This window comes from Neolamprologus brichardi, chromosome 13 (assembly GCF_056152115.1).
Source record: "Neolamprologus brichardi isolate AB-2024 chromosome 13, ASM5615211v1, whole genome shotgun sequence".
NCBI lineage: Eukaryota > Metazoa > Chordata > Actinopteri > Cichliformes > Cichlidae > Neolamprologus > Neolamprologus brichardi.
Window position 1 is genome coordinate 1,928,996 of NC_142116.1, and position 24,405 is coordinate 1,953,400.

A 24,405-nucleotide genomic window follows, 5' to 3' on the forward strand; every position below is an offset into this window, starting at 1 on the left:
AAACTTTGGACTACAGCTTGTTGGGTTTTTGCAAGCAGATTCTCAAACATTAAAACAAATGTGTCCTTGTTAGCATCCACAAAAAGCTGAAATGAGATTTCCATTTCCTTGCTCGTATAGACTATTTGAGTCATATGTTGCCTGGCACCAGTCTTAGTCATGTAGTATGTCACTGACAGATTCACCAAACGTGTTCTTAGCAATATATAATGAAAGATGACCTGATAAAACTTTTCTAGGATGTTTTTCCATATTTAATATAATATATATAATATAATATATTTAACTATTTAACATCCGGCCATTCACTAGCAGCCCACCTATGGTTAGGGTAGGGTCTGGCTTATGTTGACCCCCTTTTTAAATATAATATAATGCCTATTTGGAACAGTCACATAGAAAAAAGATGCAACAGCTGATGTATGACTCTTTATTTGAAATGTAACATCTTGCAGTTTCTAAAGTTTTGCTAGAAACATTTTGCCAAAACAAAACTCAAAACAAAAGATTATTGGTGACCTGGTGGATGTCAAGTAGTTAAGCATACTCTTTTAAGTAGAACAATTCTATTATACTTGTCAGTTAATCACAAATACACGTTTGAACTTTTTTTTCCAGATGGGAAAGTGTTGGCATGCAGGTCGCACTGTGTGGGCTGATTAGGGTAGGAAAAGCAAAGCTGAAGACAAAAACCAAGCTGGATGTAAAAAGAATGCGAGTGCTGCGTTTTGTCAAATTTTAGGGTTTGCACCAAACGACAGCAGAGGTTCATAAAACCTCAAAACTGTGTATGTGATATGCATTAAGAAAGTGAGACTAAGCAGAGTAGTTGCCTAATTTATGTTCTCATCTCACAATTTATCAGCTGCTAACCCTGCTGCAGAAACAAGATGACAAGAGCCAATCCGCCCACACATCCACGAGTTATTTAAAGCTTCAAATCCCACATTTTCCACAGAAGGCTGTACGATCTCTTTAACATACAAAATCCTCTCTCCTTAGATCCAGAGTGGATGACGAAAATCAGTAAAAGACAAAGTAATTCAAATGTAAAGAGAAAGAAAATTCTGTAGCTTTATAGACGCTGTAAAAAGACATCAATCAGAATATGATACCTGACATTTTTATTGTTTATTTAAACTGCGGTGAGGTCCATTTGTTACTGGCTGCGAACCAATATCAAACTGGTTACCACACACACACACACACACACGCACAGAGTTTTGGACTTACTTTTTAAACCAGTGAACCAGGAAGTGATGGTCAGCCTCAGACAAAGCTGCGATCTGCCTGAGCAGGTGAGCATAGATCACATAGGTGCTGGTGCTTGAGTACTGTGGGTTCTACACACACACACAAACACACACACACACACACACACACACATAGTTAAAAAGCCAGAATCCAACATGTGAACTGAGACAGAAATCGTAACACAAATGTCAAGTATATTGCATGATGCTACTAACAGAGACATTAACAGGACAAATTGATAGAGCAGCAACGTAGTGCCTGGATGCATGTGAACACACATGGCAACCATGGAAACGCACACAATTCAAGGTATCCTCTGTAAACATTTATGCGTGTACTGTCTTGTATTAAATAGTATGTGAGTCAATATATACTACAAATAACTGTTATTTATGCTGGGAACATGCTAAGGTAATGAACCACATGTTCATTTTACTTGTAGTTAACCATGTTAACCATTTTTGAAATTCACTTTATTAAACATGTCGTTTTTTACACGTCCACTTAGGTGGACAACATACGTTTGGACTGGGTGGCAGGGCATGGAGTGACACATCAGCGTCCTATGTAGTGGTTTATGTGCAAGTATACCATCAACACTGACACAAATACAAGAACACAGCCTTTGAATAGCTGTCCACTGTAGTGACCGCTATGTGAAAGGGTTAATTTGAGTTGACTGATTAAAGCAGGGGTCCCCAATCCCAGTCCACGAGGGCCGGTGTCCCTGCAGGTTTCAGATCTCACCCTGGGTCAACACACCTGAATCACATGATTAGTTCATTCCCAGGCCTCTGGAGAACTTCAAGACATGTTGAGAAGGTAATTTATCCATTTAAATCAGCTGTGATGGATCAAGGACACATCTAAAACCTGCAGGGACACCGGACCTCGTGGACTGGGATTGGGGACCGCTGGATTAAAGCATGCTCGTCTGGTGAAAGCTGTCCTGGATAATCTCAGTAAACAGTTTTCTGATGACTTTATGGGCTCATTTACTCATTTTGAGTTATAAGGAATAAAACAGTACATTTGTTAATAACTTCACCTGCTGGTTTCCAAAGCTCCATCGTGAAGCCTCAACATGAGGATTTTTGTCATCAGAGGCGGATGTGACTGTTAAACTGCATTCTCATTGGTTCACAAACTGTCGATCACAATTCATTAGCCGACGGGCATAGCCCATATAAGCCTTCTTTCTGAAACTTAGAGTTAAAGGCTACTTCTAGCTTTTATACTCTAACAGAAAGAGAAACTCATCACATAAGGAAGTCAAAGGCGAGACCATAAGAGGACAGTTTTCAGTGTTGTTTTCATGGACGACGACAGTCAACCAATAAAATCATGGAATAGAAATAAAAGGAAAACATCACACTTGAGCTACACCAATTACAGGATGGCTGCTTTTTAACTATGAACACTATGGACGAGCATTTACATGCAGATTCTGTCTCAGGTGGGGCTTTCTCCAGTGGACTGCTGCTTGTTTAGGGTGTTGTTCAGATCAGCAGGATAAGCCATGAAGTGTTGAGCAAGAGTCTGAGTCATGTTTGTGGAACATCCATCCATCCATCCATCCATTCGCTTCCACTTATCCTTTTCAGGGTCGCGGGGGGCGCTGGAGCCTATCCCAGCTGTCATAGGGCGAGAGGCGGGGTACACCCTGGACAGGTCGCCAGTCTGTCGCAGGGCCAACACACAGGGACAGACAACCATTCACTCACACATTCACTCGCACATTCACACCTAATGGCAATTTGGATTTTCCAATTAACCTATCCCCACAAGCTGCATGTCTTTGGATGGTGGGAGGAAGCCGGAGTACCCGGAGAGAACCCACGCAAACACGGGGAGAACATGCAAACTCCACACAGAAAGACCCCGGCCTGACGGTGGAATTGAACTCAGGACCTTCTTGCTGTGCGGCAACAGTGCTAACCACCGTGCCACCGTGCTGCCCTGTTTGTGGAACATGAGTTTCTTATTCTTTTATTACTTGATAGGATAAAATAAAATAAGTTTAAGAGCATCATGAAGTGGGAAAATATGACTGATGGAGTTTATTCTTTATTCATGTTCTAACCAAAACCAAGTGGCTTTTACCGCATGCTTGTCATAAGCATATTTTCCCTGTTTTATTTCTTATTCATCTCCTTATTTCTGTTGTTGAGTGCATTTTTAGATAAAATAAAGTGACCATAAATATCTCATTAGTTTGCATTACTAAAATACCTTTTTTGAGGAAAGTACTCCTTATTTTGATAGTTTTGTGTATGATTTCTTTCACTTTTTAGAACATTTCCTCACCAGTCTTAAACCTTTCATTTGGGATCACGGGAACATGTGTTAAAGGGAATCTGCTGGGTCTCCCACAAGCATCCAAACAACCCTTAAACAACCCTCTAGACAAATTTGTTTAGATGAAAGAATGAAAACGAGAGTTAACTGCCCCGGTGGACTTCATTACGGCCTCGTGTTCTCAGCTCTTATAACTTGGAGAGTACAACATTATAACATAAAGAAATAATGGGCAGAACTATGAAAACAAGTTGAAACAAAACAAAACAATGGTTCAAGTTGAACATAATATTTGAGTTTTCCACTGAAAATGCTTCATGCTCAACATACGGTTCATATTTGTAAGAGAAGGCTGGTTTCTCTCATTCGTTCAACTAACTGCAGGGCTAAAGGCTGACTGAAGTAGGATTTAAATGCTTGTTATTTCCTTTACTTTTTTTCCTCAAGAGTGACCCACTTTCACTTTGACCGCACGCGCACAAGTTTGGATGCAATAAAAGTAATAACAAATGACAAAATGAGTGAGATAATCCCGAAAAGCTCACTTCAGTCTGAGAACGGTTATAATGCACAGATGAAGGGAAAAAGAGATGAATTTGTAGCAACCAGAGCCCATAAAGGAAGGAGAGTCATCACCAGGCAGGAAACCAACAGTCAACTGCAAAATGACCTCATCCAGTCCCGATCTGTGTGTTTGTGTGTGCGTGGTTATGTTCTCATGAGAGCTGAAAGACGAGGCAAGTCCTCAAAGTCAAATGGGGCAAAATCAGAAGTTTGGCTCGGCCGTGTGTGTGTGTGATGGAGGCTGGAACCACAGTGGGACTACTGTAGACTGCTGTCTTTATCTGATGCTGATCCCCAAAACCATATATGGGAATCAGACTGGACGGAGAGAACGAAAGACAGACCGAGATGAAAAATAGCATCAAAGAAAGATCCCCAAAAAGAGAGAAAGACTGGAATGAAAACAAGAGGCAAGATTAAGAAGAATAGCAAAAGGAAATTTCAAAAAGAAAACAAAACATTTTGATGAAAATGTCTTTGTTAAATAAGAATAAATATGGGCAAAAACTACCAAATTTAACAAATGTTCTCAAGTCCCAACGACGTAGGCTTAAAAACCAGTCACTGAGCCCATGGTAACTACTGATTATTAGGGGACAAAAATGTGTAAACGTTAACTGTTTGCTGACTGTTGCTACGTAAAACTGGTGGCAAAGAGGTAAACAGTGCTACACCGAAAACCTTGTTGTTTCGGTAGCTCGAAGGCACCAACAGCTTATATGGAAGACCACGACTGCAAACACTTGTGAAACGGAACAAACCAGAACAGGAGACCATTCACCGTCAAAGTAAAAGTTAAACCTTTTGAAACATCTTGGTTTCAGCGGAAAGGGAGAACTTTTATTTTGAAGGTCTTCCTCCTTTTACTGTCGCAGTTTCATAGTCACTCAGTGGTTACTTAGCAAGTGTTTGCAGACAATCCCAAAAAGCTGATTCTGTTCATTTGGATGTAGCAGATAGTGAAGAAGTCACTTGAATGAAAACATGTCCAAATCAACAGAATCTACTTTTTGGGATTTCCTTACCTGGATGATTGAACATGCATCAAGACATGATGCATGTTCAATCATAAAGTTGCCAACAGGGCGCACTGTTTTAGTCTGTCAGCCACTTTGCAACCCACCTACACTCTAGCTCCCACTTTCATGCTGTATCTGACTTAATCAGCCGTACTCTCTGTTCTCATTTATTTGATTTCTTCACTGATTTGTGATGAAGATTAGTTCACTGTAAGGGGCCTTCAGGGTACTCCCCACAATCGTACCTGAACGAGAATGAAGTAAGCTCGCAGATCATCTTTTGTCCGAGGCCTGAAAAAAGAACAGACAAAACCCAGAACACAGTGAGACACTGTCAACAAATAGTCCCACAATAACAAATAACTACACCAGCAAAGAGGTACAAAACAGAGATTCAAGGTATTACTTTAAGCTATTTTACTACAATTTAATATAAATGAACAAGAATTCCAACATCAGTGATTAGAATGTGAAAAATACCAATGAAATGTTAATAATTTCCTTCATAAGTGGAACATGATAACACAAAGATGCAGAGAGCTCGTCTCACCCTTTCCACTCCCTCAGCAGGCTGTTAATGATCCCTTTCAGCACTGACTTCTGGATGTCCTGAGGCTAAAAACACAACCGAAACAAGCTTAGTGTGCAGAGGCCTACAAAGAGAAATAAAAACACTGAACGGCATATTCATCTAACCTTCACCACAACAGGAAGGTCACTTGTTCTACTTTTAAATTGAGAAAACACTCACCAGGTGTGGACGACTCCAGTACTACTGCGAGGAACCCCGGAGTCAGTTTTGACCAGGATATATCTCTTAATACACATAAATCTCCATGACTGCCTTGTTTCATATGTGCAATACTGATCAAATTAGAAACATCCTGATTCAGAGTGATGCTAAAAAACTAGTTCACTTCTATGCTGGAGTATTGTCGTTCCCTATAGTCAGTTCCTAAAAGCTCCCAGAAAAGCCTTAAGCTGATCCCAGCAGTTGATCAACTGCTGGGATTTGCTCCAGCAGTTGCACACAAGGTGTTGGCTGATGAGGCCCCATCAGATGTAAAATATTTTGCATTCAAATGTGATTAAAGGAAAACTATCGTGATTGCAAACAGCCAACAGAAGAATTTCAGAGTATTTTCTCCTCATTTCTGAGCGTATGCAAGCATGTCTGAAGGTGTGGTCTCACCGTGTTGAGCAGTGCGTCATAAACAGCGTTGACAAACTTGGTGTTGACTCCTGAGTCCTCTATAGTGTTAAACAATCCATTCGCCTCTCGCTGGGAAACGAAGGCAGAGTAACACACGGAGAGAGTTAGTGAAAACTGCTTTCCCATCGCACCACATCGTAAAACAGTTCTGTGAAATTTTTACCAGCATTTAAAAGTGTTTTCTCACAACAGGCCATTCGCTGAGAACCAGATTCTGTGTGTGATATACCTTGAAGGCAGCGTTGATTTCTATGAAGGAGTCAAAGGTTGTCAGGTAAAACTCCCGGACCTCCCTCCAGTCTCCTGATTGGAGGGCACGCTCCATGTCCTCCCTAGCAGCCAAAACACACAAAAGACTTCACGGAGACCGACCTCTTTACCTTTGATTTAAGGATGTTTCCCGCATGTTTAAAGTGTGTTTAAAGCTCCAGCGAACTGACACCTACTGAAACTCCTTGGTAGTCTTGGTGCGCAGGGGGATGATGGGGTCAGAGGGGAATGGAGCTTTGACCTCTGGAGGAAGAGTGTCGATGGAGAGCCGATGCTTTTGACGAACATCGCTGCATATCGGAGGCAGCTCTCTCCCTGCAGGAGAGGAAAATAAAGAAGAGGAACCAGTTCAACTATAGCACGCTCTCAGTAACACTGACCATCTGCACAGAAAACATGACTTAAGGAGTTCTTTAAAGAAAAAGAGTTTAAAGAGGAATCTGGATGCCAAAGTAGAATTTTACAGGAAGCCACATCCTCTCATCTTCTCAGCCTAGTGAGCTACACAATGAAAGCTTTCTCAGCTATAGCAGCACTCACAAAGGCGTAATCACGGTCATAATATAATATCAAGTCTGCTCGTTAAATGTTCATAATGTAAAGCAGATATCTGGTTCAAGACTTCTTGTTTTATGTGCAGATTATTATTAATTATGCAATGCAATCTCTGTTTCGAGACCCTCAAAGCGCTTTACAATTACACTATTCATTCACTCTCACATTCACACACTGGTGGAGGCAGCTACAGTTGTAGCCACAGCTGCCCTGCGGCAGACTGACAGAAGCGAGGCTGCCATATTGCACCATCGGCCCCTCTGGCCATCACCAGTAGGCGGTAGGTGAAGTGTCTTGGCCAAGGTAAATGGATGAAGATGGATGGATGGATGGTAGATGGATAAAGATGGATGGATGGATGGATCGATGATTGATGATGGATGGATGGATGGATGGTAGATGGATAAAGATGGATGGATGGATGATTGATGATGGATGGATAAAGATGGATGGATGGATGATTGATGATGGATGGATGGATGGATGGATGGTAGATGGATAAAGATGGATGGATGGATGGATGGATGATTGATGATGGATGGATAAAGATGGATGGATGGATGATTGATGATCGATGGATGGATAAAGATGGATGGATGGATGGATGATTGATGATGGATGGATAAAGATGGATGGATGGATGATTGATGATCGATGGATGGATAAAGATGGATGGATGGATGGATGATTGATGATGGATGGATAAAGATGGATGGATGGATGATTGATGATCGATGGATGGATAAAGATGGATGGATGGATGGTAGATGGATAAAGATGGATGGATGGATGATTGATGATGGATGGATGGATGGATGGATGGATGGATGGATGGTAGATGGATAAAGATGGATGGATGGATGGATGGATGATTGATGATGGATGGATAAAGATGGATGGATGGATGATTGATGATCGATGGATGGATAAAGATGGATGGATGGATGGATGATTGATGATGGATGGATAAAGATGGATGGATGGATGATTGATGATCGATGGATGGATAAAGATGGATGGATGGATGGATGATTGATGATGGATGGATAAAGATGGATGGATGGATGATTGATGATCGATGGATGGATAAAGATGGATGGATGGATGGATGATTGATGATGGATGGATGGATGGATGGATGGATGGATGGTAGATGGATAAAGATGGATGGATGGATGGATGGATGATTGATGATGGCTGGATAAAGATGGATGGATGGATGATTGATGATCGATGGATGGATAAAGATGGATGGATGGATGGATGATTGATGATGGATGGATAAAGATGGATGGATGGATGATTGATGATCGATGGATGGATAAAGATGGATGGATGGATGGTAGATGGATAAAGATGGATGGATGGATGATTGATGATCGATGGATGGATAAAGATGGATGGATGGATGGATGGTAGATGGATAAAGATGGATGGATGGATGGATGGATGGATGGATGATTGATGATCGATGGATGGATAAAGATGGATGGATGGATGATGGATGGATGGTAGATGGATAAAGATGGATGGATGGATGGATGGATGGTAGATGGATAAAGATGGATGGATGGATGGATGGATGGTAGATGGATAAAGATGGATGGATGGATGATGGATGGATGATTAATGATGGATGGATAAAGATGGATGGATGGTAATTGGATAAAGATGGATGGATGGATGGATGAAGAGGGATGAATGATGGATGGATGAGCGACGAGGGGTGGATGGATGGATGAAGAGGGATGGATGGATAAAGAGGGATGAATGATGGATGGATGATTGATGATGGATGGATGGATGGATGAAGAGGGATGGATGGATGGTAGATGGATAAAGATGGATGGATGGATGGATGAAGAGGGATGGATGGATGAAGATGGGTGGGTGGGTGGATTCAATAAAAACATCAAACTGTAAATTACAGCTGTAGATCTGCAGCTCGACAGCGTTTAAACTGACACATGGAAAGAAAATGAAAATAAAAACAACAACTGCAAAACAGACATTGGGCCTGTTTTGAATGTTTCTCGGAACATGTAGGTGTAGGGAATATGTGCTGGGAGTAAAAGAGCTCCACAAACAGAGAAATGAATCAACAACAGCTATTAACCCCAATCAGTGTGCAATCACAGAGGCCAGGCTGCGCTGCATAACACACATGCATTCATCTATCCTCCCACACTGATGACCATCCATCCATTCTCTTTATAATTAGCCTCAATCCCAACACTAACAATAGGCAGGCGCAGCCCTGTCCAGGTGCATTGTGGATGCTCATTCTGCAGAAGTGGAAGGATTGTGCAAGCAGAAGATAAAAGGGACACAAGAACAGAGATGGGCACGTGTTATATCACAGAAAAACTCCTCTCATCCACCAACAGAACAGCTAAATGTCTGCATTTTGTCCTGAGGGTGAGGAAAGATGCTACAATGAAGAAATCATTGGTTTAGAAAAAGTAATTAATCCAATAGTGAAAAAAATGTGTAGAAGTAGATTTCAAATAGAAATTTCGATTTCATCACTCGTTGTGATTTTCTCAGCCTCAGTGAAATAAAAAGCTGCAATAAGGAGAAGAACATATTGTTACATCTCACCTTCCATCTTCACTCCCGTCTCTCACCTTCCTCCTTCACACCATCCTAATTATCATTGCTTTGTCAGCTCGTACATCACTGAGCTGACAACAACAAGCATCCGTTGTCATGACACCTTTTGATCACAAGAGTCACATTCATCTTTTTCCTCCTTCTCTTTCTTTCTCCAGAGTTTACTTTGATGTCTCTTGATGATGGGGGAGAGATCTTCCCAAAGTGTTTTCAAGTGCTTTCCATTAAATCCTGCTTTCATTGCTGCAGAGCTTTCTGAACAAAGCAAGCATCAGACTGGAGATGATGTGTGCACCTTGTACCTGACATGTACCCTGGTTTGTGGGGTACAGTGATAGCACAGTGCACAGTGATAGCTTCTTATTCAGTCACGTCACAGCAAAATATGATTGCTGGTTACCTGCTCTATGTGTGAGCACGTGGCTACATGACTACTGTTTATTACAATTTGGTGGATATGTTCACCATGATGCATTGAGTTTTTCCTTTCCAGTCACCTTTCTCACTCACTATGTATTAACAGACCTCTCTGCATTGAATCATATCTGTTATTAACCTCTGTCTCTCTTCCACAGCATGTCTTTATCCTGTCTTCCTTCTCTCACCCCAACCAATCACAGCAGATGGCCCCGCCCCTCCCTGAGCCTGGTTCTGCTGGAGGTTTCTTCCTGTTAAAAGGGAGTTTTTACTTCCCACTGTCGCCAAAGTGCTTGCTCATAGGGGGTCATATGATTGTTGGGTTTTTCTCTGTGTCTATGAAGCGCCTTGAGGCGACTTTTGTTGTGATTTGCTATATAAATAAAATTGAATTGAATTGAATTGAAAATAGTTTCCACAACTTTTTTAAGGATTCTGAGACATGGCAGCTAAAGTTCTTTGGAAATCACCGCATTGGTGCAAAAATGTTGTTTCAGTCACACTGTGATATCTTTGACATGTTTCATATTTTTAGCAAAAGAAACAGGAACATATGATGTATTTTTGCAAGAGGCTACAAGTAAAACGGTTCCTAAAGATTTGATTTAAAATTTGTTTTTTATTTATTTTTTGCTATATTGTCTGTTAAGTTAGCTACCTTTTTATATCTGATTGTTTCAACAGACACTTCTCTGAAACTGATCACGTACCAGGCCGGGACTGAAAACGAGTGCAAAAGCAGCCAAAGTCCAAAGAAGAGATGCAGAAGCCTCGAGAATTGTTACTCAAGACCACTTTAAAAAATGACGAGAAAGCTCATCGGAAGTACATACAAAGAAAATAGACTTTTGCACTTCGTACAACCAATTTAGCCACTTTATATATTTACTGCATTGAGTCATATCATGCTGCAGTGGAACAGCGTTCCTTCTGAGACCAAACTCCACTTTTATTTTGACAAATCTCTACAAAAACCCGTAACACGTTACAGATGAAGTAGCAAATTGCGGTGATTATCCAGCAGGCTGGCCGACTGTAACGGGCCCGAGGAATGCAACAATATCTCATGTGTGTGTCTTGATGGTTTTCACTTTCATATGGTTTTCATTTGGGGCGGAGGTTTGTATAATTATTCTGGCATCAGTAGCCGCGGTGACAAAGTGGGCTGGTGGGTGCTCCGCCGGGTCTCTGTTCTCACGCGGCATTTAAAAACAACCTCGCCTTTAACAGGAAGCAGCATCCCCTTTACCGTCGAAACGCTCACAATGAAAAAGTAATTAAAGCCACGCAGAAAAGATCGCAATCTGATAACTGCGATGCTAATTTAATAAGAGAAACTAAAAAGCTTATCTAAACACGTTTTTATGCCTCACGTGCAGGAGAACAAACCATTTGTAATTATTAGTTGTTTCCAGCTCTTGAGTCTAAGTGACTTGAGCTTCAACTGTGAGTCAGCTGAGATCTGAATCACCCCTTAAAAATGTCTGTAAGTGTCTCGTTATTAGTGAAGGCGTCTGATCTTCTCACACTGCGAGAGCCGCACAGCTTTTTCTCTTCTTCCTTTTCAAAGCTTTTCATTTCAGAGTAGCGATGTCATCATTTGCAGGCAGCATAAACAGAGTGTGAGTGCATACATCAAGCACACTGTAAACAGAGGAAGTAACACATCATTACATCGCAGACGAGGACGGGGATCGGTGCTTCCAAGAGAGCAAAGAGGCGGCGAACAATATTCCGAAACACTGAGCAGCTTTACTGCTTTGGAATGAAGCAGTGCCGATTCAGACGACAGGAAGTCGGAGCAAAGCTTGGTGCACAAGTAGAAGTAAAAAAGTTCAATTTGACTAAAGATGCTAAAGGCAAAGTGTTTCCATCTACACGTTTAAACCCACAGAGAAGCCTCACAATTGCTTTTATGGTGAAGAACCTAAACATTAAAAGCTCTGAGAGTTTCAGTGTTTTTTGCAGTAAAGTAGTGCACATTGCACGTAATCAAATATTTAAAGTGCTTCTGGAAGTGAGTCTCAAAACTTAATCCGATCTAAATATGCCAGCAGAAAGCCAAACCTTTCATATCAATGCCAACACTTCAGAGGTTTGGCACCTTTGCCCCTAAATCAGGTTTTAAACACTTTGTAGCAGCAGCTGTTTCACAACATCACACCATCTTCATCGTTTGGGTTTGTGAGTGTCATATCTCCTGATCTCTGTATGATGTCTGTGGTAAAGTTCTTATTATGTCAGTTCAAATATTTTTCATTAATATGAATCAGTTGGCACAGTGGTGCAGTGTGAATGGTTGTGTGTCTGTCCCAATCACAGCTCAACAGTCTAATTCTGCTGGAACGCTTCAGCATTCTTGCAGTAACATAGATGCACATTACACGTTTTTTTACGTATGGCTTAAAATAATGGAAAAAAGGGACAAATAACTCCAAATAATTCTCTTATTTAAATCCTTTTAGCGTTCGGGTTTACAGAGCAGTGTTTCTCCAGTCAGGTTCTTTCAACAGGCACATTTTGCCAAAACAGTTTTTAATTCGCTCCTGGCTGCTGATGGGCCCGTGTCCCCTTTTCGGGCTGTGCCCGGGCCCTGTGGACTGAGGCCCAGCCACCAGACGCTCGCGTTCGGCCCCCTTCCCGGGCCTGACTCCAGGGCGGGGCCCCGGTAACTCTATCCCAGGAAGGGTGAACTGTTCCCTTGGTGTTCTACTCATAGGGTTCTTCTGAATCGCTCTTTGTCTGGACCAGTTTGCCATGGGAGACCCTGCCAGGTGGCAAAAGCCCCCAGACAGCAAAGCCCCTGGGATCCCTGCGACACACAAACCCCTCCACCACGATAAGGCAGGTCTGGGCTTCTCTCCTTAGGCTGCTGCCCACGCGACCCGAGCCTGCTAAGCGGAAGAAGATGGATGGAGGTTTTTTTAACTGTTTTTTAAATTATTTTTTATTTTTACTCATAATGTTTTACGAATGCTAGCTCGAGTCCGGTGTCATTTCCTGAAAGCCAAAGCTCTAATCTGGTCCTGGACTAAAGGCACGAACACAGAATGGACGATAGAGACGGCATTTTTTCGATGTGCAAAGAAAGACAGAAAAGGGGCAAAAGCACTCTGTTTGCTGAAATAATAATAAGTTGTGTCTGAACTCACCGTGTCTGAGTCCGTGGTTACCGGTCAAGTTGCCCATGATGCCGCCAGCCAGTCCACGTCCAGCCATGTCCCTCCTCTGGCTGAGCGTGGAGATGAAGGTGCCCAGAAATGGAAAAGGCTGCTTGGCTCCTCGCCCCAAACCCTACCACACAAAAACATGATCATGAAGACGAGTGGAGATGAGGTTTTTTTGCATGCACACACAACAGACCAGTTATCTCCTCCTTTGTTTTATCTTTTTGAACCGTCCTGAAGACTCAAACGCTTCAGTCTGTAACTCCATAATCAACGTCACCTTGAGAGAAACGTGGAGAATCAAAGTGGAGATGCCAGCTTTAGTGAGAGACTACCGGACATGACTTCAGCTACACACACAAACCTTTTACTCCAAAACTTTATGGAAAACCAGCTCTGTTTATTTTCCGAGATCCAATCACATACAAACTAAAACAGAACTATGGAGCCCTTTGAAACCAGACACGACCTCCATCTCATCTCTTCTAGATGATCCAGGTTAGGCCAGGTTTTAAGCCCAGATTTCACCCATAACACCAAGAAACCAGCACTTAGTGGTGCTCTAGCTTGTTCTAGAGTCAGAACCTCTACATGAAATCAGGTTTTCAGCTGCATGAACAGACAATGACAACATGACCTGAACCGAGTGAATGAACTTCTCTGTGATGAATCACACGTCTAATCTTTTTGGTACTTGATGAGTTTTGGGTGTCTGTGAACCACAAGTGCAATGAGAAAAATGTGGTAACAAGATGAGAAGAGGAGAGAAAGCATGTTGAAAAGAGAGAGCAGGAAAGAAGGATAAGTGAGGGAAAGTGAAGTAATGCAGAAAAGATGAGAGAAAGTGGGGAAAAATGAAGGAGGATATGAGACAGGAAGTCAGTGAAGAAATGGAAATGAAAGAACAGATGGAGAGAAGAGATCGTAGAGGAGGCTCGAGAGGTGGAAGGAAGAGGAGGTGGAGAGTTCAACAGATGCACAGCAGCCGCTCATGACAGCCGCAAACACACCACGCTCTCTCTCTCTCACACACACAAACACACACACACACACACACACACACAGTTGTTTTTCCATGTTATTTTCTCTAAAGCACTAAAAAGAACAGAAACAGTCAGGTACATGCTACATTTAAAAAAGAAAAAGGATTACGATGATGGCATAGACGATCAGCCACATTATTAAAACCACCTGTCTCATTTTGCATGTGTGTCTCTTGTGCTACTGAGGCAGCTTACAGTCCTGTGGGCTGTGGGTGAGGCCTGTAATGTGGGAGTGCCGGTAGCTGCAGTTCCTCTAACGTCCACTTGAGGCTGCTTCCAAAGTCAGTCCCAATAGACCCCAACGCAAAAATAGCCAACTTCACAGTAGAAATACAGACGTTTACAGTCTTACACACACAGAAAAATGCTCTCTGGTCTCTAATGATAGTTTCCCCATTCATCACAACTGGGTAGTGGTTCAAATTTTTAACTAGTCCATTTGAACAGTCTCAAAGTTAGGAGGTCTTCTTAATGCACACTGGATTGTAACAAGTGATTCACCCAGCAGTGCTTTTAATGTTGTGGCTCATTTGTGTATGTGCAGTCTTATGCAGCATTGGGAAGGTTACTTTTAAAATGTATTCCATTACAGATTACAGAATACATGCCCCAAAATGTATTCTGTAACGTATTCCGTTACGTTACTCAATGAGAGTAACGTATTCTGAATACTTTGGATTACTTAATATATTATCATGCTGTTTACAACTACATGAATGTACTATTGCTGTGATTTATTACTGTTACTGAAGGTCCGCGGCTCCGAACCGTAGTAAAGGGACCTCTGGCTAATACGGTGGGTTCTGTGTCGGCTCGTAGCTGAAAACTAGCTTTACTTTGTTGTCTGGGTCAACTTTGCTAGCAGAGACAGAGAGAGGCGTTGAAAGGCTGCTCCAACGGAACTTATTGTTTCAGAGGAAAACACGAACACGGTGTACAGTCGAGTCTTAATAGCTTACTTACAGCTGGGCTCGTCAGGCTCTCTTCTTGGCTGCAGTGGTTATTATTATATTTACATGCTTCCAGCTCCCGTTTCTGCTCGATGACAGCTCGTACTTTTCCTTTTTCTCCCTCCCTCGCTCACAGACACATAACGGGTATGGCAGTCCATTCTCCCTGCAGCACGGACTACACTGCCCATGATGCTACATTCTTTAGAGCTATACCTGTAGCATTCTGCCTGTTAGCTTAGCACAACAACAACAACAGGCGCTCTCTCACCCAGGAAACACGCAGAGAGAGAGCGTCACCCTGTAACCATGGCAACCGTAACGCTGCCGCCTGGAACAACAGAACGTAGCTGTCAAACAAAACCCAAACAGTCCTGACCCGCCACAATATGAAACAGGGAAGTACCGCCGTGTAATCCATTTATTTCAACAAAGTAACTGTATTCTAAATACCACCTTTTTAAACGCTAACTGTAACGGAATACAGTTACTCATATTTTGTATTTTAAATACGTAACGGCGGTACATGTATTCCGTTACTCCCCAACACTGGTCTTATGTGTCACACGCAGAATACAAGTAGTACAACACACACACACACGAGCCGACACGTGCCCTTTCATCTCTCAGCTCCGACGTTCCACAGTGTTAATGAGATGCAACAGGTTTTTCACTCAAATCAGATCAAACACTTTTTGAAAACCCAGAATTAATGCAGGAATACAAAAGCAGACACTGAAATCATTCAATAAATCACATGTCGAAGAAGATTCTCATTACTTCAAATTAAAGTGAATTTAAATTCCACTCAGTGCAGGCAGTAAAGCAGTCGCTCCATCTGAGGTCGTTAAATCGCCACAAGTTGAGAAATTCTGCAAAAAGCGTTTAATGGACAGCTTTCTAACTCTGCGAGCCTGACATTTGGTGTTTTCACTACAGCTGTTTAAGGACATTTCCACAAAAGTCAGGATATCCATGTTTCCTCAGATTTGAATGTTTTTATTTTGAATTTTTTTGCAAACTTACATTCAGACTCATACAGCTATTTGACAACAAAACCAGTATTTAACATCCAAATAATCACAGCAGATCTGTCTTGGAGATTGGGGCGATCGTGGCTCAAGAGTTGGGAGTTCGCCTTGTAATCGGAAGGTTGCCGGTTTGAGCCCCGGCTTGGACAGTCTTGGTCGTTGTGTCCTTGGGCAAGACACTTCACCCGTTGCCTACTGGTGGTGGTCAGAGGGCCCGGTGGCGCCTCTGTCAGTGCGCCCCAGGGTGGCTGTGGCTACAATGTAGCTGCCATCACCAGTGTGTGAATGGGTGGATGACTGGTTGTGTAAAGCGCTTTGGGGTCCTTGGGGACTAGTAAAGCGCTATACAAATACAGGCCATTTACCATTTCTTCCTCTTGAAAGGAAGTTCTTCCTCCCCGTCATCTCCAAAGGATCTTCTTATTGTTGGGGCTTCTCTCTAGAATATTGTAAGGACTCTATCTTATCTATCTTCAGAGGACAATTTGGTGTTAAAAGGTTTTTAAAAACAGATACGGATATGCATTTACTTAAATCTTTTGAACGGTTCCTTTAGACCCATTTTCCCCTTTAATTAGCAACAAACCCCAATAAAACAGGGTCGAGCCAAAACGAGCACTCCAGAGACAAATGTTGTGGCCACAGTGGAAACAGGTATAACGCTGCAAGCCTGACTGCTCATCACTGCTTTTGTGCCCAGAATCAAAAACGATCTTAAGCTAAAGGTGGAGGTGGGTTGCAAAGCAGCCGGCAGATGGGCAAGAACTGTGGGCAAGCTATCCCATAACATCCCATAACTGTGACCTATACAACAACGACACTGTTGAGATATTTTATACATTTTTTACTTGCATTTATTATCATTTATCAGCTCAGCTGGTTTCCATTAAGAACATTTTTGTTGATAAATGTTCATGAAATTAACGACACTGACATCAGTTTGCTGTATATATGATATATATGCTGTATATAAGTATATTTGCTTCATAAATGGTGCTAATTAATGCACTAAAAGCCAAACTAAGATGCTAAATATCGACATGAAGACCTCACAGAGACCGAAGCGCCGCTGTAAACGTCTCCGTTCTCTTCACGCAGAGCTGCTTTCCTGCATCCCTCCCTTAGAAGGGATGTGTGTATAATTACAGTCCTCTCCCAGTGAAGCCACATCACTCACTCTTTCATCATCGCCACAGGCCCGCCCACGCCAGCTGATTGACAGGTGATGTCCGGGAAAGCGTGCAGCATAAACAACTCGATCAAGGAAACGAGGCCGTCACCAAATCATTCCTGCTCAAGTTTTCTCGATAACTAGATCCCGCTTCACATCTGACAGTAATTAAACGGCTTCAGCAGCAGTCTTGTGATTTCCGTCGTGTCCGGCTCTGCTCGGTCATTTAGTCTGAGAGGAAATGCTGTCATGCAGAGAGAAACCACGCCACGAAGAGCTCAGCGTCTGACTGTGTCTCACACCCTCTGCTCAGCCTCGCCTCTGTCAGCTGCTCATCTCTAATCAGGTCTAATATACTGTATATAAACGTGAAGCACTGTCTTTAGCTATAGATGCTTCAGTTCACGATCTCATCCTGCAGATTGACCTGCAGCTGATGTGCAGTCTGCTTCCTGAACACAGAGACTCAACAGTCTGTTAGAAATGGTTTCCAAACACGCAGACATTATTCCTCATCAAGTTTGAGTAAGTGCGGCTTAATGATGCCACATCTGGCTGAGCTTCGGAAGCACAGCACCAGATGTTAGTCTGACTCTGGATCCCAGATTTAAACTTCAAGTCAGCTGGTTTGGGTTGATTTAGGCTGAAATCAGCTCCAGTGAGCCGCCGACATTTATCCGAGATGGCTCACAGAATCAGTGAGCTCATTCTGGTGCATCATCATCAGCATCATCACCACAAGTCTGGCATCAGTTTGGAGACCGGTCATGGCAAAATAAAGCAAGCATTAGTCCCGTTAGTATTTTTCACCAAGCGCCAATATCTGAAGAAAAACTCCCCAAACCACTGACAGAGTGGCCCAGTACTGCCTGGCTCTGAGCTGGCTTTGGTTTGGTAATCGTGCACAAGAGCGTCGTTATTTAGTACCACCTTGCTGGAGATGTGAAGCGAGCTGAGATTATACCAAAAAGTGATGTGAAACACTGCAGGTTACACCGGGGTCACATGCTCTGATGATCAGTCCTGCTTATGCTGAGGACGCGCTGTCTGCCGTGGCAAAGTAAATAAAGTTGAGCTCTTTCTTTAAGACGCAGAAATCAGATGTGCACTGCGTGTTCAAAGAGAACCTGAAGCTCAGAGCCGGCGTGTTGTGTTCAAAGTCACAGGAAAGCCCCGATGTCACCCTGGACTAAAGGGAAACTAGGGGAACACCAAGAGTTTCTGTGGAGTTCTGAGTTTAGTCTGAAGCTGAGATGAACACAAACACAAACACACTCACTGAAGCACTGCTGCTCTTTCAATTTCTAGCGAGCTGTCAGCTAAGATTCAGTTAGCATGCTGGCTGTTTGCTGTGGATAAACACGAATGTCACCCAGGAAACCTGTAGAAAAAAGCATTTCTGTCTGACAAACATTTTCTCCTGCAAACTGGGAATCTCATCTTCAAATCCACATGTAATTCATTTTAAACTGAATTCCCTGGTTATGGATTATCATGGATGGATTAGCCAGGTCTGTCGAAGGCATTCTCGGAAAGTCATCTGCAAATCAAATCGCACTCAGCTTGTGCCACTTAATTTATGCTTCAAGGCTTTTCTTAATAGGCCAATCAGCAGGTACTTGAAACGCGTTGCCGTGGCAATGATCAACAGAGAAAACATGAAAGAATAAAGGGCGGGGCCTAGCTGCTTACCAGCAACTGAGCTGCTAAACAAAGACAAAGGAGACTGAACAACATCAAAATAATCGTGGACGCCGTCAGATGGATGATGGAAATGCTGTGTGTAATAAAAATCAACATATCTACAGAGATGCTGCTGTGAACGTTTGCGTGGAGTGGAAACATATAAACAGAGTCTATCAAAGATTTTTTTTAAACCTGGAAGCAAAGCGTTTAAGAATTCCCTGAGCCGAGAACTAAGCCAGCTCCAGGACAAACCTGGGAGAACAGGAGGAGCGTCCACCTGTGAGCTCACACTGCTAAACTCTGAAGCACCAGAGAAACTATTTTTATTTCAATCTCAATATAACAATTAACACAAGGCAGCCAGAAGATTTGGCTGATTTTATATGCAATAAGCCACAGTTGAAATACTTTCAGAGAAAAACAGCAGAACCCAACAATCAGAGCTTGAAACCCAAAAAATGTTTGCCATGAATCTGCTGAGTCAGGTTTTACTTGACTTAATCTTAAGTAACCATCAGCTCATCAAACTCTTGGAGTTCTGGAAAACGTCTTCCAGATAATAACACGCTTTCTCATCATCGGGAACTCTCCGAAACAAGAATTCTGGATCAGGTAAAAAATAAAAAACAGGGAGCACCAGCTGCCTTCAATTGGTCTGTTTTTACTGGTGGGTAAAACAATGGCAGCCACTGTCTCCAGGAGCTGTTTCTCCAAACTTGAAGCCTGAATCTTTGCAGCTCGCACTGAGCCTGAGCAGCCAGAAAACTTCTGAAGAAGAATCAGAATCAGTCGGGCCAGAAAAGCGCATGCGGCCACTTTATGGCATTTCCAGACAGAGTGGGTCTCAGCAGTGACAGACTGTTTATTAGCCCCGAACCTTCTGATCTGCACATTCCTGCTCCCTGACACAATGTAGATGACATCAACGGAGCAGCCAGCGAGCCCGCCAGTCTGCTCCAGAGTGACACAGAGAATCAAACCGAACACAACGCCGGTGAAAAGCCCGACGAGCGAGGCGAGCGCGCGGCTCTGTGTTCGGATGATTACATCACTGCTGGAGAGCTGGAGTCAGGCGTCATTATGTAAGGCAGGGGCATCACTTTTTCCAAAAAGCAACAAAAGTGCCGTCTTTTTTTGTTAAATGTCACCTTTCTATCTGTTCAGGACGTTTAGGGGACTTTACACAAGTTCAAATCATGTACCTGATTCCTGAAGTACAAACAGTGAAGATTTTTGTCTTCTTACAAAATGATTTTGGATCAAGTGGAACATGAAACTGCATTAAAAAAGATGCACGCTCAGAGACTCATGCAGTGATGACCTGCAGTAAAATCCTTTGTTCTAATTACGGTGGTTTGTGTTGCATAACGGTTTTTTATTGTTTCTTAGAAAAGTCTGTGTGAAGGCAAAGCTGCCTGTACAATAAATGCACAATGATGCAGAAAACGCCTGATATCTATTATTACACAGTAAAACTCAAACAATCAGTTCTGAATGTAGCAGTATGGGCACACAGACCCCAGTGCTGTTCCTGAACCTGCACCAGCTTCCTAAAAACCTCTCATTGGTTTGTCTTTTTAAAGCACATGCATGAAAAACCTCAACCTGAATTCATATATTGTCTTTTTCAAACCGGATAATGATGTCTAACATTTCTACCTGTAATGTTCAAACGTTGCTTATTATTTGTATAACTTTTTGAATATGCCTCGTTATCAGCAGAACAACCAGTAGCGCGTGAAACGTGTTTTCTGTGCAACAAACAGATGATGACAGGGATCGCTCTGTTGTAGTAGATAAAGATAAAAGGCGGGTTTCTTACAGCAGGAGGGGAGCTGTTGTAAATTGGTGGGAGCCTCTCTCTCTCCCTCTCAACTCCTGACAGCGCAGAATGTTCTCCATCCATCCTCCGAGTGTGGAAGAGTGGAAACGTTGCTTTGCGTTTTTCCCCGTCCCCTGGAAAGACTCACTCCTCTACAGCCTCTGCGCTGCTGTTGGTCACAGGGCTGCACATGTTTTTAACCAGAGCCAGCTCTGACCCCGAGCCCCCCGGCTGCCTGCTCGCTCTGCTCCGTTATTTCACAAAAATCAGGAAGATTCACATCCTACGAGAAACGGAGTGAAATCTACCTTCGTCGGACAGGTGGGCTTTCCGTTACGCGCACAGCCTGACGCGTAAACGTCTCCAAAAGCGGCGCGTAAAGTCTCCGATGTACTTTAAAAAGCACGAAGCAGTGTTGGTTTTAAATTAAGTTTTTTTCCTAAAGTTTGGGGCGAGTTTCTACCCGCTTCTTCTTCTCTTTCTCTCCCTCTCTGCGTCGTCTGACGGGGAGGCAGCACAGCTGCGGGCCGGCGCCATGTTTGGAGAAGGAGGAGGCGCCTGGAGAGCACAGCTTCTCTCTCTCTCTCACACACACACACACACACACACACACACACACGGGGGAGAGAGAGAGCTAGAGAGAGGAGGAAATAACGGCAGACAGTGGGCAACATGAGCTTTAGAAGAGAGAACGAAAGAATAAACACATGTTGGCGCTGAAACTTTCACGATCTCTGTGAATTTAAGTAATTCAAGCAAATATAAACGCAGCAAGAATCAATAAATACCTGCAAAAAAGGTCCAATCAAAAAAGTAAGAATAGAAAATACGCAATTAAAAATAATTATTACATAAATAAGTGCATTCATTAATAATTTTTTTAAATCACATTGCTTAAAGTTAAGAAACCAATAATTTTATTTATATAACATAAAGTGATCATCTTGTGATTTATGTCAAAAAATCGTCATCTGATATTTCATCAGCAGGTGGGAGGGACGTGCTTGTGCAGAAATCTGTTAACGAGAAAGAAAATATTTCCTCGTTTATCTGTTTTTGGATAAACATTTTTAAAGGAATTTTCTTTGTGAGATATAAAAGCTGTTGCCTGCTCTCTCCCACACTTTGTTTGGTCTTGTTTGTCTGCTTTTCTTTCCTCTGCTCATTTGGATTTTCTTATTATCAGAATTTCTGTTTTCTGTGAGATTTATTTATGGACATCAAACAAGTGGTCAGAAAATAACTGGCACACTGTGAGCACTGAGCATCTGTGTCTCTGATGATAAATCTAAATGTATTGTATACTTTGCTATTTCCACACTAGTACTTTTGTTTTGAAAGGACGCTGAAGGGAAGTAAGGAGCTGTGATTCCTCCTGCGTTGACTGTGTGGAGCTGCAGACTCTGCGTCACCGCCACAATTTAACTTCTGTCCATAATTAGAGAAACTGGATCTGGGCTACAGGCCAACTCTCACTGAACATAAAGAAACTGAACAGCTCCTCACAAATCTGTGCGTGTGTGTGTGTGTGTGTGTGTGTGTGTGTGTGTGTGTGTGTGTGTGTGTGTGTGTGTGTGTGTGTGTGTGTGTGTGGTTTTCTCGGTAAGCTTGAGATCATCTGAACTCTCCGTCTGGTTTCCTAAAAACAGCTCCAGTCTTTCTGCAGGTCCTGGAAAAGCCTTGAACACATTTTTAGATCAGATATTCTCATAATGCAAGCTCTGCTCTTTTGCACTCACTTTTATTCCAAGGCCAATATAAAGTCAGACAACTGAGGCTTGTATCAAACGAAGCAGAGCTGAAATATATGGTTAGTGGTGACAACGTGCTGCTTTTGCTGGGACCTCGCAGTGCCAGTTGCAATTTAGGGGACAAGCCGAGTGCCACAGTGTGTATTTTTGTCTTGTATTTATAGGTTAATATAGGTTTAAGTGTACGCTAAGTTTCAGTGGATGCAGCTCCAACCAATCACATCTTCTGTATCATCCTTTTTTTAGTTGGTTAACATCTTGATTTGATGAAATGTCAGCTTGAAATGCTGCAGCTCACCGAAACACACACCCAGACCTACTGCAGGGTAATGAAGGGGGGATTCAGGGTCACCTGATCGGCCCTAACCATATGCTTTGTCACAAGGAAAGTTGAGCCGAATATTAAAAGTATTGGAAGCTGGTTCCACTGAAGAGGGGCAGCTGAAGGCTCTGCCTCCAGTTCTACTTTTAAGTAGTGCTCTATTGGGGTGATACGGTAAAATGAGGTCTTTCAGAAAAGATGGGGCCTGATCCTATTCAAAACCTCGTTTTGCTCTCTCTTTCTAGTCCCTGTCAGGACTCTTGCTGCAGCATTTTGGATTAACTGAAGGATTTTCAGTGAGTTTTTAGGACTTCCTGATAATAATGAATTACAGTCGTCCAGCCTGGAAGTAATAAATGCATGAACTAGTGTTTCAGCCGGTTTGGAACTGATGATTGGGCCTCGAGGACCTCCATCTCTGACTGATTCAAAGAGCGTTGAACCTGTACGACCCCTCCTGTGGGTGGCGGGCCCACGTAGCTTTTTCAGGCTAAAGCCGGGTTGAAAAGCTCCAGAAGTCTGCAAACTTTCTATGTGACAAACTAAAGATGTGTTTCAGGTTTCAAACATTTTCAACCTCCTCAACAACAACTACAACCTGCTGAAGGAGAGCAACGATGCTCGAGGCGTTATAGGAAACATTCCTGTAATAAATCTGAATGAAATAAAAGTAAGGTTCCTAATATTGTGTCCCCGTCTTTGACTTACCCGTGACAACAGAATAACCCGAGGAACACGTGAACATGAAGTGGAGAACTTTCTGCTGAGCTTCACTCATCGCACAGAGGTGGTCAGCTGCTGGGTAAAAATGGACTTTTTGGACAAGCAGTTTGTTTTTGTAGAGGAACCGAAAGCAGCTTTCAGGCACCAGCTTTTCTAAAATTGGTCCCGCCGTCGGCTCGAGCTCTGTTTGTTTTCCGAGCTCAGAGTCTGTTCAGCAGCAAGCGCTGAGGGTTGCTGTAACAGCAGATGTGTTTTGCGTCAGCACAGAGATTTTTATGGCTTCTGGACCTCAGTCGTTCATTCGCTCGGGCCTCTCAGCACCTGATGGTGAAACACAAAGCTGCTGCTCTCGTGTGAGCCTCCGGCCCACGCCGGAGACATCAGCTGTAGTAAACAGACATGTTGTGTTTATGTCTGATGACAGATCAGATTTGTTCTCCTCTTTGTTGCATCGTGGCGTGCTGGGATTCGAGGCAGCAGACTGAGGGACCAGGCACTGTTGCATTATGGGAATGTTACATAAGAGCAGCTGGACT

General features: G+C 42.8%; 1 protein-coding gene across 1 annotated transcript in view; it reads right to left on the reverse strand.

The window, feature by feature from the left end:
• Positions 1-21,595, reverse strand: part of hectd2 (HECT domain containing 2) — a 67,099-nt gene extending 45,504 nt beyond the window's left edge. Inside the window, exons 1-8 of the mRNA XM_087849958.1 lie at positions 21,074-21,595; positions 13,356-13,497; positions 6,795-6,933; positions 6,578-6,680; positions 6,328-6,417; positions 5,686-5,750; positions 5,381-5,426; positions 1,234-1,343 (exon numbers count right to left, since the gene is read on the reverse strand). Coding sequence (XP_087706084.1) covers positions 1,234-1,343; positions 5,381-5,426; positions 5,686-5,750; positions 6,328-6,417; positions 6,578-6,680; positions 6,795-6,933; positions 13,356-13,497; positions 21,074-21,157 — 779 coding nt within the window. The 5' untranslated portion in view covers positions 21,158-21,595. The remainder of the gene's footprint in view (positions 1-1,233; positions 1,344-5,380; positions 5,427-5,685; positions 5,751-6,327; positions 6,418-6,577; positions 6,681-6,794; positions 6,934-13,355; positions 13,498-21,073) is intronic.
• Between the last annotated feature and the right edge of the window lie 2,810 nt (positions 21,596-24,405).